General features: G+C 42.5%; 1 protein-coding gene across 2 annotated transcripts in view; it reads right to left on the bottom strand.

The window, feature by feature from the left end:
* The window catches only part of agap1 (ArfGAP with GTPase domain, ankyrin repeat and PH domain 1), a 267,320-nt gene that overhangs the window by 93,896 nt on the left and 160,924 nt on the right, over window positions 1-12,500 (bottom strand). For both annotated transcript variants that reach the window (XM_080758777.1, XM_080758776.1), the window contains exons 4-6: window positions 11,920-12,005; window positions 10,378-10,516; window positions 5,776-5,910 (exon numbers count right to left, since the gene is read on the bottom strand). In XM_080758777.1, the coding sequence (XP_080614903.1) occupies window positions 5,776-5,910; window positions 10,378-10,516; window positions 11,920-12,005 (360 nt within the window). The remainder of the gene's footprint in view (window positions 1-5,775; window positions 5,911-10,377; window positions 10,517-11,919; window positions 12,006-12,500) is intronic.

The raw sequence follows: 12,500 nt of genomic DNA, 5'->3' as shown, positions 1-12,500 counted from the left end.
CCACTGTTCTAGCCTCTATACAGTATATGGTTACTGTATGAACTGTACTCGCTATAGAACCGTCCTCATGTCTTTGCATCAATGCTACACAGTATACTTATTGCAACAACAGTAATATCTCTGATGCTGATGTATGTATATAAATATTCTGATTATCCATAAGACGTTATGCCTTATTGCACAAATCATTGGATACAATTACTGTCATTGTCATGGTGGGTGCGTGAGATAGGACGACTTCAGACCAATTAGCAGTGGAGAGACAGCGAGCAGACCTACGTCATTACTGAAGTACTCGGCTACAAATTAAGGTCATTGCTAAGTACGCTAGTAATTATGAAAGAATGGAACACAGCTCGCTAATTCCAGAAAAACCTAACCCTGTGCATGTGCGTGTGTGTGTGTGTGTGTGTCTGAATGCATGCATTCAATCAAACCACACACACATATCTATGCCCAGACAAGCACTTAAGACATGCAATATGCACACATTACCCCCCCCACCACACACACACACACACACACACACACACTCACATCTCAGACACGTATGCATACATGTGCGTGCACGTGCGTGTGCACGAGCACACACACATGTATGCTGAGGCAGAGGAGATGCTATTGAAGTGGATAGAAAACATTACAATAATGGTGATGCCACTCACGTGGCAAATGGATAAAATGGATAAATGGATGATAGTCTGCAGTGCAGTTGTTTTTGGCAGCAAATTTAGATTTTAGTTTTAGTCACTGTCTCTTGATTAGTTTTCATTTAGCTTTAGTCGCATTTTAGTCACCTGGAATGTTTTGTGCTAGTCTAGTTTTAGTGGACCAAGTGTACAATGACAAAATTGCCAGTATATTTTGTCTTAGTTTGAGTCATCATAGCTTAGTTTTCATTTTGTTTCCATTTAGTTTTCCTCAGTGAGAAAAGGTCTATGAGCATTTTTCGTCTTAGTTTTTAGTCGACGAAATCAGCACTCCCCCAGAGTTAGTGTCCAAGTGTCCTCGTGCTCCCGGTGAGCAGATTGGTGCCTTGCATGGTTTCCTCTGCCATCGTGTGTATGAATGTGATGAATGAATTGTTTTGTTTTTACATAAATCTTCTCTTCTGGGGAGATGGGGGAGGGGGTCATCAACATGGTCAAATATATATCAATGTGGGGGTCCGGGACATGAACAGGAAGAGAAGAACCACTGGTGTAGAGTATGGGCTGGAGAGCTGTGTAATGGGCTGTTTGTTCTGTAGAGACCACAGATAAACTAATCTCTATCTCTCTCTCTCTCTCTCATAGAGACCACAGATAAAATAATCTCTATCTCTCTCTCTCACACATGATTTCCCTGGAGGAGATGCCAGAGCTGGAGGGCTCTCTCTCTCTGTCTGTCTGTCTGTCTGTCTGTCTGTCTGTCTCTGTCTGAGTGAGTGTTGTTTTTGTCGACAAAAAACTAAGACGAAAAATGTTCGTCGACTACCTTTTTTCACTGACTGACTGAATGGAAACTAAATGAAAACTAAGCTATGATGACTAAAACTAAGCCTAAATATACTGACAATTTCGTCAACACATAAAAACTAGACTAAAATGTTAGACAGTGGACAAGAGATCCAGTATTAGTCATTTTTACACTTGGTTGCATGCTGAAAACAGCAGATCTACAAGCTCACAACGCATCGCAGTGGGACACGTTGTGAGCTTGTAGATCTGCTGTTTTCAGCAAGTGTAAAATCATCCATTACGACGGCATCAAGGCCCGCCTAAACACATTTTAGTCAAACTAAAATCGTATGATATTTAGTCGACCAAAACTAGACTAACATTCCGGGTGACTAAAATGTGACTAAAACTAAATTAAGTTTCATTCCAAAGACCATGACTAAACTAAAATAGAAATTTGCTGCCAAAAACACACGGTCTGTCTGTCCCTCCTTTTGGGATACCCATCTGTGTCTCCATCCGTTTACACATGGTCTGTCTGTCCCTCCTTTTGGGATACCCATCTGTGTCTCCATCCGTTTCCATTTCAACACTTTCCTTGTATCTCTACATCACTTCAATAATTAATGCTTTGGTGAAAACGGCCTCAATAAATAAAGTGTATTTATAAAATATAAAAATATATATATATATCTTGCATATGGGGGTCCAGCTGGCCCAAAACTAGTTTCAAAAAGGTTTTAAGCATTATGTTATACTTTAGCCATTTTTGAATAATCTTGTAAATGTGGCGCAAGTCTTTGAATATATATTCTTTCAGAGCGAACGTTTTTAACTCAAATCTTTGCTCCTGGGGGTGGTCCCTGGAACAACATATTTTCAGCTGGGGGTCCGATAATTCTGGGGGTCCTTGACATGACTGATATAGAAAACTGTTAGGATGTACAAGCCATTTGTTTTTAGAATCGGTCTCAGATCTAAATGGGTTAAAATGCTACCTGGGGATTTATGTACATACACTGCCCCCTGCTGACCCATGAGTGCAATGACAACGATGATTCATTAGAAGTGGGTCGTTTGGGCCAGTTTGTCAGTAAACAAACCCAGATCGTCGGTGACACATGGACATTGTTAAACGCTCATTTGGCGAGACTCGGGAGATTTGCTAAACCGCGATGGAGAAAACATTTCCTCATAATAACACAGCCCCTTAATTCGAGGTCCGTTTATGCCAACGATTAGCTTCCACATGAGAGACGTTGGTTGGAATACATCAACCCAATGGAGCGTGTAGGTTCATTTCCTACTAATAACTCACCCATAAAGAGCTAAATATGTGAACATAAAAAAGGTATAGCAAATGTCATTTTATATTAGCTCCCTATATAGGCTATATATATAGGTCCAGAGGTGGACAAAAGGATAATACGCAAGTAAATACTCAAGTATTCAAATTTACGAAGCAGAATTTGGAATTTAGAACACACACACACACACACACACGCACGCTCACAATGTGAATTGAGATACATGCTTTAGATAGCATTTTATGTAGACAATACTAGACATATAGCACTAGATTGTATATATGCATAGTTTCATTATTCATTATTCCACTGTTACGTTCTTAGCTTACGTATGATTCGTGATAACTATACTATTTTATGTATGATGTATTGCCATGTTTTTTGTTCTTGCTTAATGTAAATTGCTCTGCATTAAGAGCGTCTGCTAAATGCCTAAATTGCAAATTGTAATGTAAAGGCATCTTGTGGGGGGGGGGGGATACTAAATATGTGACAGTAATACATTACTACACCCCCCCCTAAATATACAGTTGATTTAGTCGACTAAAATGTATTTTGGTGGGCGTTCATGCTATCGTAATGACTGTTTTTACACTTGCTGAAAATAGCAGATCTACAAGCTTGTGAGCTTGTAGATCTGCTATTTTCAGCATGCAACCAAGTGTAAAATTACTTCTACTGGATCTCGTGTCCACTAGTCCCTTCCTAACATTTTAGTCTGGTTTTTATTTGTTGACAAAAAAGGTAGTCGACGAACATCTTTTCATCATAGCATTTAGTCGACGAAAACAACACCGTTATATATCATGGGTCTGAAATAGTACAGCTAAATAAATCAGGGTCTAACATGGCTAGCTAAACAACTGTATGCTTTGTAAGCTGCTGGTATACTGCAGCTATTTCCAGGCTATATGCAAGGCTTGTTGTACGTAGGTATAGGTCTTGAAATAGCTACGTAGTACTAGCAGCTAAAAAAGCGGTCGTAGCTCGAGGCTAAAAACATGCGAGGTACCACAGACCTCACCCACAGGATGAGTTAGTGCAGCAGGGCCTGGTAATTAAGCACTGATTGCATGTCATATATTTCTCTCCGTAATTACAGCCTTAACCCCCACCACCACCCCCCCCCCCCCCCCCCAACCCACGCCTTGCCGAACAGATAGTCACAGAGTTATTAATAACCCCCACAGCGTCCCATCGTCGTAGGCTGATTAATATACACCCCAAATTACAAAAAAAAAAAAGAAAAGAAAGTCTCCCCCCCCGTCAAGGATTTACTGTTTACAATGCTGCCGTTTGGACAACGGCTACAACTCAGAGACAGAGTTTATCTTCCGTGATGTGCGACACAAGTTGTGGTGCGCTTTAGAGGAAAAGTTCTTCAACTTTCCCAAATAGGCATGTAAGTAGGGCTCCATTTTCGTCACCGCTAAACCCCTTATCATCCCTAAACTTCTTTGCCTTTTTTTACTATTTTGAAAAACATTTTTGAATAGTTCAACTAGCCAATCTACATCGACACGTTGTGAGCTTGTATGGCCATTTTACCTATTCAAAAATGTTTAGCAAAATAGTAACAGTTTAGCGGTGACGCAAATGGAGCCCATAAACTCCAGCTGTGTGGACCCCCTGAAACAAAATGGCATTAAAAACGATTAACCCATTTTGGGCGGGAACCGTTTTAGTGTTTCAAGCATTATGTTATACTTTAGCTATTGAAAAATAGCAGATCTACGAGCTCATAGCGCGCCACTCGACTGGTTTTTCAGAAAACTGTCATGATTCAGAAGACATTTTGTAGAATCGTCCTCAAATGGGTAATAATTCTTTAAGCAATAATTCTGAAAATATCTACCAACTCATCGCAATTGCAAAGTGGTGTGAGCAGAGTCACAACCTTGTAGCACTGCTGTGGAAAATGGACTACAGTTGAAACTCGGCAGACACTCTTTGGCGAAGCGAGAACAGTGTCAAGAAAGAAAGCGGCCATTTGCGAATACTAATGTTCTGTTATGTGAAGACATTTTGGCACTCGGTCAGTACTGTACGTTGTTTTATGGGGGTAAACAACAACCCAAACTGGCACTCCCAACAGAAGACAAACGCTTATTTGTGAAGGAATCATAACCCGGTTGTGATTTTAGTGTATACAGTCACAACGAGAGAGAGAGAGAGAGAGAGAGAGAGAGAGAGAGAGAGGTTGAAAGCACATCGTCTTTGACGAGGACACAAGGTCACGTTCTCACATGTTGAGACACCAATCAGCCATATTTTCTGTCAGCTCCAATGACTTCCCATTCATCACCATGCACTCTTAATAGATTAGTCATGGCTGGAATGTACGTTAGCCAGGCTCAGCTAATAGCCAGGGAACATGTCATCGCTAGCCTCTCCTCTCCTCTCCTCTCCTCTCCTCTCCAGCCCTTCCCCCGGTATGATAAAACTTAATTGCTGCTCAGTGGGACCTAAATAGCTGAGTGGGTCCATTTAGCTCTTAATTGACACATGATTAAGACGGTGGCCAAATGGCCGAGCGGAGCGGCCTGCTGGTCCGGAGAGGAGAAATGTCACCTTCCCAGAGGTATATATACGAGAGAGAGAGACACCCGCTCCAACAGAGGTATACGAGAGAGAAAGAGAGAGAGACACCCACTCCAACAGAGGTATAAGAGAGAGAGAGAGAGAGAGAGATAGAGAGAGAGAGAGAGATAGAGAGAGACCTCCACTCCAACAGAGGTATACGAGAGAAAGAGAGAGAGAGAGAGATAGAGAGAGAGGCTATTTTCAGAATGCAACTAATTGTAAAATGACTTATACTGGATCTCTTGTCCACTAGTCCCTTCACCTTCCTAACATTTTAGTCTAGTTTTTATTTGTTGACGAAATTGTCAGTATATTTATTCTTAGTTTTAGTCGCCATAGCTTAGTTTTCATTTAGTTTTCGTCAGTGGAAAAAGGAACATGTTTCGTCTTGGTTTCATAGTGGACAAAAACAACAACCCTGTATATAAATGCTCATTGTTCCTTACCGTCCTGGAAGACTCGCTCTACGTTGAGGCCGTACGTGGCGCAGGTCTCGTAGTACGTGCAGCGCTTCAGGTCGTTGGACAGCTTCCTGGCGCGGCTGTCGTCGATCACCCTGGGGTTGGCCGAGCTGATGGCGTCTGTTGGCACAAAAACACAACTGTGACCTAATAGTCACCACCCAGGACACAACACAGGGCAGCTTTCTAATAGTCACCACCCAGGACACAACACAGGACACACACAGGACACAACACAGGACACAACACAGGACACAATACAGGACACAACACAGGACACAACACAGGGCAGCTTTCTTAACCCGTTTAGGCCTGACGTGAAAAGAAAATGAAAAAAAGATTCTAAAGCCTGACACGGTTTCTATTTCAGTGGTGCTCAAACAAATCCACGTCAAGGACCCCAAATATATATAGGACATTGGCCGACCGACCCCATCTGAAAATATGTTGTTCCAGATACCCACCCAGTAGCAAAGATTTGAGTTAAAAACTCAGTCTGAAAGAATATATATTCAATGATTTCAGGCACATTTTCACAATTTTTCAAAAAATAGCAGACCTACAAGTTCGTAGCACCGCGCTATGAGCTTGTAGAACTGCTATTTTTCAACAGCTGAAGCATACCATAATGCTTAAAACACCAAAAGGGTTTCCCGCCCAACATGGGTTAAGTAGTCTGGTCAGGGAATAATTCACATACAATGTTATTTACACAGGAAAGCAGATCTACTGACCGGACAGAGGCGTTTGTGGAGATGAATGATTTATCCTGTTTTGCCTTGATCAAGTCCATGCACAACAGGTGCGTAGCCACACCCAGCTCTGAGTCCACTTCTAGTTTGACTCAGGCCAGGTGTGACTGCTTAAATCAGTCTCACATACACCACCAAAGAAGTACTCTTTTTTTCTTTCTTTTTTTTTACTCAACCCATTCTGGACGGGAACCCCTTTATCTTGGTGTTTTAACCCATTTTGACCTGAGATCAGATTCTAAAAATGTTACATCCTGACAGTTTTCTGAAATAGCTATATTTCTATGTCAGTCGTTCTTCGATTTTTCAATAGCTAAAGCATAATATATAATATAATATAATACAATATAATATAATATTTTAATATTATATATATATACTTTCAGAGCGAACGTTTTTAACTTTGCTTCTGGGGGGGAACAACATATATTTTCAGATGGGGGGTCCGCGGCCAAATACAGATAATTTTAGGCCTTGACATGAATATGTTTGAGAACCACTAAATTAGAAACATGAGGTTTTTCAGAAAACCTTCAGGATTTAGAAGACATTTGTAGAATCGTCGTCAGAGTATTAATACCACATGGGTGGGTTCTGTTCTGAATATAATTAGGAATTATTACAGTGACTATTTTAAAGTCACTGTAAGTGCTTACATTTTACATCACATTTTATGCAATCATGCAGTGTTGGGAAGTTAGGGCTTTGGTGACATCTAGTGGTGTGAACGAGTACTTGCATGCATGTGCTTTCTGCCTTCACTACTAAGGGCAATTCATGTATGTACTGTATGATGCTTTTTTTGTATTTTTACCCCTTTGTACATATATATATATATATATATATATATATATATATACATATATACATAATTTGTTTTAAGGGTTATGTTATACTTTAACTATTGAAAAATAGCAGATGTACAAGCTCATAGCGCGGCACTCTGTGCCGCACTATGAGTTTGTAGATCTGCAATTTTAGAAAAATCGTGAAAATGTGGTACAAATATTTGAATTTATATTCTTTCAGAGTTTACAGTTACAGTGTTTACACTTACAGTGCTAGCATTTATTGACAAATTATGATATAATTCACGCCAGCATTTTTCCCAGTTTAGCTATTATTTTAAATAGGCCACATTTCCGGTACTGATCATAACATAGGAAGTTGAACGTCGTCCTCTGTAGCAAACGGAGCTAAGCCGGTTCATTGGAGGGCTTCACATCGTCGGCTCTGTGCCGTGGAATCAACCTTGTTTTGACCAAAAATGCCATCTGGGACAAGGAACAGGAGATACAGGCGATTGAAAGAAACAGATAGAAGGGGTGTTTATGGTCATGGCGATCTAAGATGGCGCGACCCAATGTTAACGTAAGTAGCATTATGACTTGATCGATCGAATGCACTATTAAAGCGCAATTGCCGTAATACTATATTTTGTTGGTGGTCCTTGACATGAAAATGTCATTATTTTAGAATTGGCCTCAGGTCTCTCTAAATGGGTTAATAATGTACAATAAAAACCTCACCCAGTCAGTAAATATTGACAGATGATACAAATACAGTATCTCAAGAAGCAAACCTTCTACTAAAAACACAAGGGATTTCCAATCCATTGAATGGTCAGAAGAAATATCGAATAGATTTATCTGGTGTCCATATTTTAGTCATTATACGTCATTACTAGAGATGTCCCTGATCTACAAGCTCACTATGTGACAGTATGGTATAAAACCAAGTTTCAGAGATATGAAAGTAGCTTGTAACTCTGTGATCTGTAACACTGGGCCTTTCAGCTAAGGTAGCGATGCATCTGAACGCACGTCTGGTTGAAACCAGATAATGGACTGACAGAGGAAGAAGAAGAGGAGGAAGAGGGAGAGGGAGAGGAAGAGGAAGAGGAAGAGGAAGAGGAAGAGGAAGAGGAAGAGGAAGAGGAAGAGGAAGAGGATGAGGAAGAGGAAGAGGAAGAAGAAGAAGAAGATGAAGAACAACCACTAAGGTATTTTAAAGTGTACTGACTAGAAGTCACCACTGGGTGTCAGTGTGAGCTCAGGACAGAAGCCAGGCAGACAGTACAGTACAGTACAGTACAGTACAGTGACAGAAGGTGACTGAGTGTGGTGTTGTGTTGTTCATTTGCTACGTACCATGTGTTAATAAAAATGAATTGCATTCTTATAGCGCTTTTTCAAGTGCTCAAAGCGCTTTACACTGGTTCATTCATTCATACATTGGGAGGTGAAGCGGCGAACAGTCGACGCCAGCGTCCTCACTTCCCACATTCACACACCGACGGTGGCGAGCTCACACCGACCGACTCATTGGAGGCAATGTAGGGTGCAGTGTCTTGCCCAAGGACACTTCCACATGTGGACAGGAGGAGCCGGGATTCGAACCGCCGACCCAGGGATCATTGGACGACCTGCTCTACCTCCTGAGCCACAGCCACCCGCCGTGGTTCTCTGTGCCTTCATTGTGTCAACATGTCTCCCTGCCAACACGCCACTCACAGGCAAACTGCTGGCTGAATATTGTATTCCACATCCACTCAATTAATCCAGCCCATCATCAATAAAACAGCAGATGGCTGTGTGACTCGAATGCATCCACTGTGTATCTTGTTGTGTGAAAAGACAATACCCGTCAAAAAAGAGATCCAGCTGCAGCACATTTCCAAAAACAATAATTATCTTGGATAGACTTCCACAATACAACTGACAATCAATGTGTGTGTGTGTGTGTGTGTGTGTGTGTGTGTGTGTGTGTGTGTGTGTGTGTGTGTGTGTGCGTGCGTACCTTGCGTCCCCACCAGCAGCAGCAGGGGCAGGTCAGTGTGTACCTTACGTCCCCACCAGCACCAGGGGCAGGTCAGTGTGTGTGTGTGTGTGTGTGTGTGTGTACCTTACGTCCCCACCAGCACCAGGGGCAGGTCAGTGTGTGTGTGAGTGAGTGTGTGTGTGTGTGTGTGTGTGTGTGTGTGTGTGGCGTGAATTCCGTTTGTGTCCGAGCATAGGCATGGTAACGCCCTGCCTGCCTGTGATTGGTAGTGTCCTCCGAGACGCGAGGTTACTCCGTGGTGAGATTGAGAAATAAATAATACAACAAGAGAATGACAGCTTGGCAGTTGGCACGCGCAACAGAATGGAGGCTTTCAACTAACTTGTAAGTTATTTTTTTTGTAGAAGAGGCAAACTTATTGTATGTTGTTGAATACATAATGTTGTACTATGATTTGATTTGTGTAAATAAAGTGTTATGTTGATTATTGTGTATTAATCTAATTATAGTAAACTAATACTATTACACTAAAAAGGATAAAGATGAAGGGAAAATATACCTTTTTATAGTACAATGATGTTTCAACACTTTATTTTAGAACACACCCAAATCATATTATGGCGTGCATGTTCAATCAATTATTCCTTCAAAGCGGCACAAACAATATTAGTTTGCCTCTTCTACAACGTGTAAGTTAGCGTTCTCTTGTATCATACCATACTACTTGTACTATTTCCCACCACGGAGTAACCCATAAGTAACCTGGCATCAGACTATCCAGCATATCCACCTCGGACGGAGCTTGGAGGACAGTCAAGACGGGCAGTGTCGGTAGGCCAATCACAGGCAGGCGGGGCGTTGCCATGCCTATGCTCGGACACAAACGGAATCAGTGTCAGTGTGTGTGTGTGTGTGTGTGTGTGTGTGTGTGTGTGTGTGTGTGTGTGTGTGTGTGTGTACCTTGCGTCACCACCAGCACCAGGGGCAGGTCAGTGTGTGTGTGTGTGTGTGTGTGTGTGTGTGTGTGTGTGTGTGTGTGTGTGTGTGTGTGTACCTTGCGTCCCCACCAGCACCAGGGGCAGGTCAGTGTTGCGGTAGTTGGCCAGGCGGCTGTAGTAGTGGTAGACGGTCTGGAAGCTGATCTCGTCCTCCAGACTGAACACAAAGATCACTGCATCCACCCACAGGGCAAACTGCATGGGAGAGAGACATAGGGAGACATGGGGAGAGAGAGAGAGAGATAGAGACTACAATCAACTTTATTGTCACCAGGCATGTAGACACACAGACATCAAAGGGGGCTTGAGCCCCTGCCCTTTTACCCGTTGGTAAAAAAAAACTGCCCTATTGAGAGCAGCCCATTTGGGTAAATCTTTACTTCTGGGAGGTCTCTGGAATAACGTATTTTAGGTCCCTGGAACAACGTATTTTAGGTCTCTGGAACAACGTATTTTAGGTCCCTGGAACAACGTATTTTAGGTCCCTGGAACAACGTATTTTAGGTCCATGGAACAACGTATTTTAGGTCTCTGGAACAACGTATTTTAGGTCCCTGGAACAACGTATTTTAGGTCCCTGGAACAACGTATTTTAGGTCCATGGAACAACGTATTTTAGGTCCCTGGAACAACGTATTTTAGGTCTCTGGAACAACGTATTTTAGGTCCATGGAACAACGTATTTTAGGTCCCTGGAACAACGTATTTTAGGTCCCTGGAACAACGTATTTTAGGTCCCTGGAACAACGTATTTTAGGTCCCTGGAACAACGTATTTTAGGTCTCTGGAACAACGTATTTTAGGTCCCTGGAACAACGTATTTTAGGTCCCTGGAACAACATATTTTAGGTCCCTGGAACAACGTATTTTCAGATGGGGAGTCAGCAGCCAATTACATATATTTTTGGGGGTCCTTGACATGAAAATGTTTGAGAACGACTGACGTAGAAACATGTGTTGTTCCAGGGAGCTCCGAGTAGCAAAGTTTTGAGTTAGCAGCGCTACGAGCTTGTAGGTCTGCTATTTTCCAATAGCTAAAGTATAGTATAACATAATGCTTAAAACACCAAAAGGGGGTTTTGGGGTTTCCCCCCAAAATGGGTTGAGGAGAGGCAGAACGCAGGTATAGAGAACAAGGAGTAAATAAAACGTGTGTCAATTATTCATCTCGTGGTCACAGTTCAAGGGCTTCTGTCTAGACGTAACCACTCCCCCCCCCCTTTCTGACCTAGTTTATGCATCCATTTCTCTTCTGAAAGTCCACTGTATTCATTAGTACAATTAGTTGATTATACACCGTGTCCAAAACAAAGAACCTGGTATAGATGATGCAATGACGTGACGATGCTAATAATTTCCGTTTATATAATCATTAACGGAACGTCAGTAGATTGTGTGTACTGTGTGAGGAGGAGGACCACTGTTCTGATTTAGTCTTAGCCTTTTTGAGTAACACACTGTATAGCTTTAATGCCATTTTAGTCATCTGCAATTGTTTAGCCTTCGTCGATATAACTCTCAAAATCATCGTCTTTTTAGTCGACAAAATGAAAACTGTTGGTGAGAAGGACTATAGGGGGGGGGCTTGCAGTACCAACCTGCGCCTCCGGGGGTCCCCCTTCATCCCTGATGAGCAGGAGGTGGCTCTGGCCGTCGACCACAATCTCCTTCTTGAAACGACCACCTGGGGGGGATGGAGCAGAGGACAGAGCCATGAGAGGAGGAGGAGGAGGAGGGAGGGAGGGAGGGAGGGATGGATGGATGGAGAAGTAGTGTTAAAAGGCTAGAGCCGTATCTATCTACGATCAATGAGAGAGCTGTGTTTTAGTGCTGGAGCATGGGTGATGGGTTTGATTTGTACGTTTCTATGTTATTGCCTCTAACGTAATGTTTTTATTATCCTTGGGGCAGCAGGAGTCTAACGCACTGGTTCTCTGAGAGGGGGTGTTATATGTTTCAGCTGTTCGAAAGTATAGCCGAGCTTGTAGACAAGGCCACTTTCGAAGGATCATTGACAAAATGTGGACAGCATCTTCTCCCAGGATGGGGTGGCTCAGCTGGCACAAACTGTATTTTCAGATGGGGGGGTGGGGGGTCCGTGGGGCCAAATACAAGTCAATACATTTGGGGCGTGTGGTGGGGGGGGGGGGGGGGGTTGTTCGAGAACCAACTGGTCTGG

This window comes from Protomyctophum bolini (genome assembly GCF_963924005.1).
Source record: "Protomyctophum bolini genome assembly, chromosome: 24".
Taxonomy (NCBI): Eukaryota; Metazoa; Chordata; class Actinopteri; order Myctophiformes; family Myctophidae; genus Protomyctophum; species Protomyctophum bolini.
The sequence above is the reverse complement of the archived record's forward strand: the minus strand, read 5'-3'. Positions and strand labels throughout refer to the sequence as shown.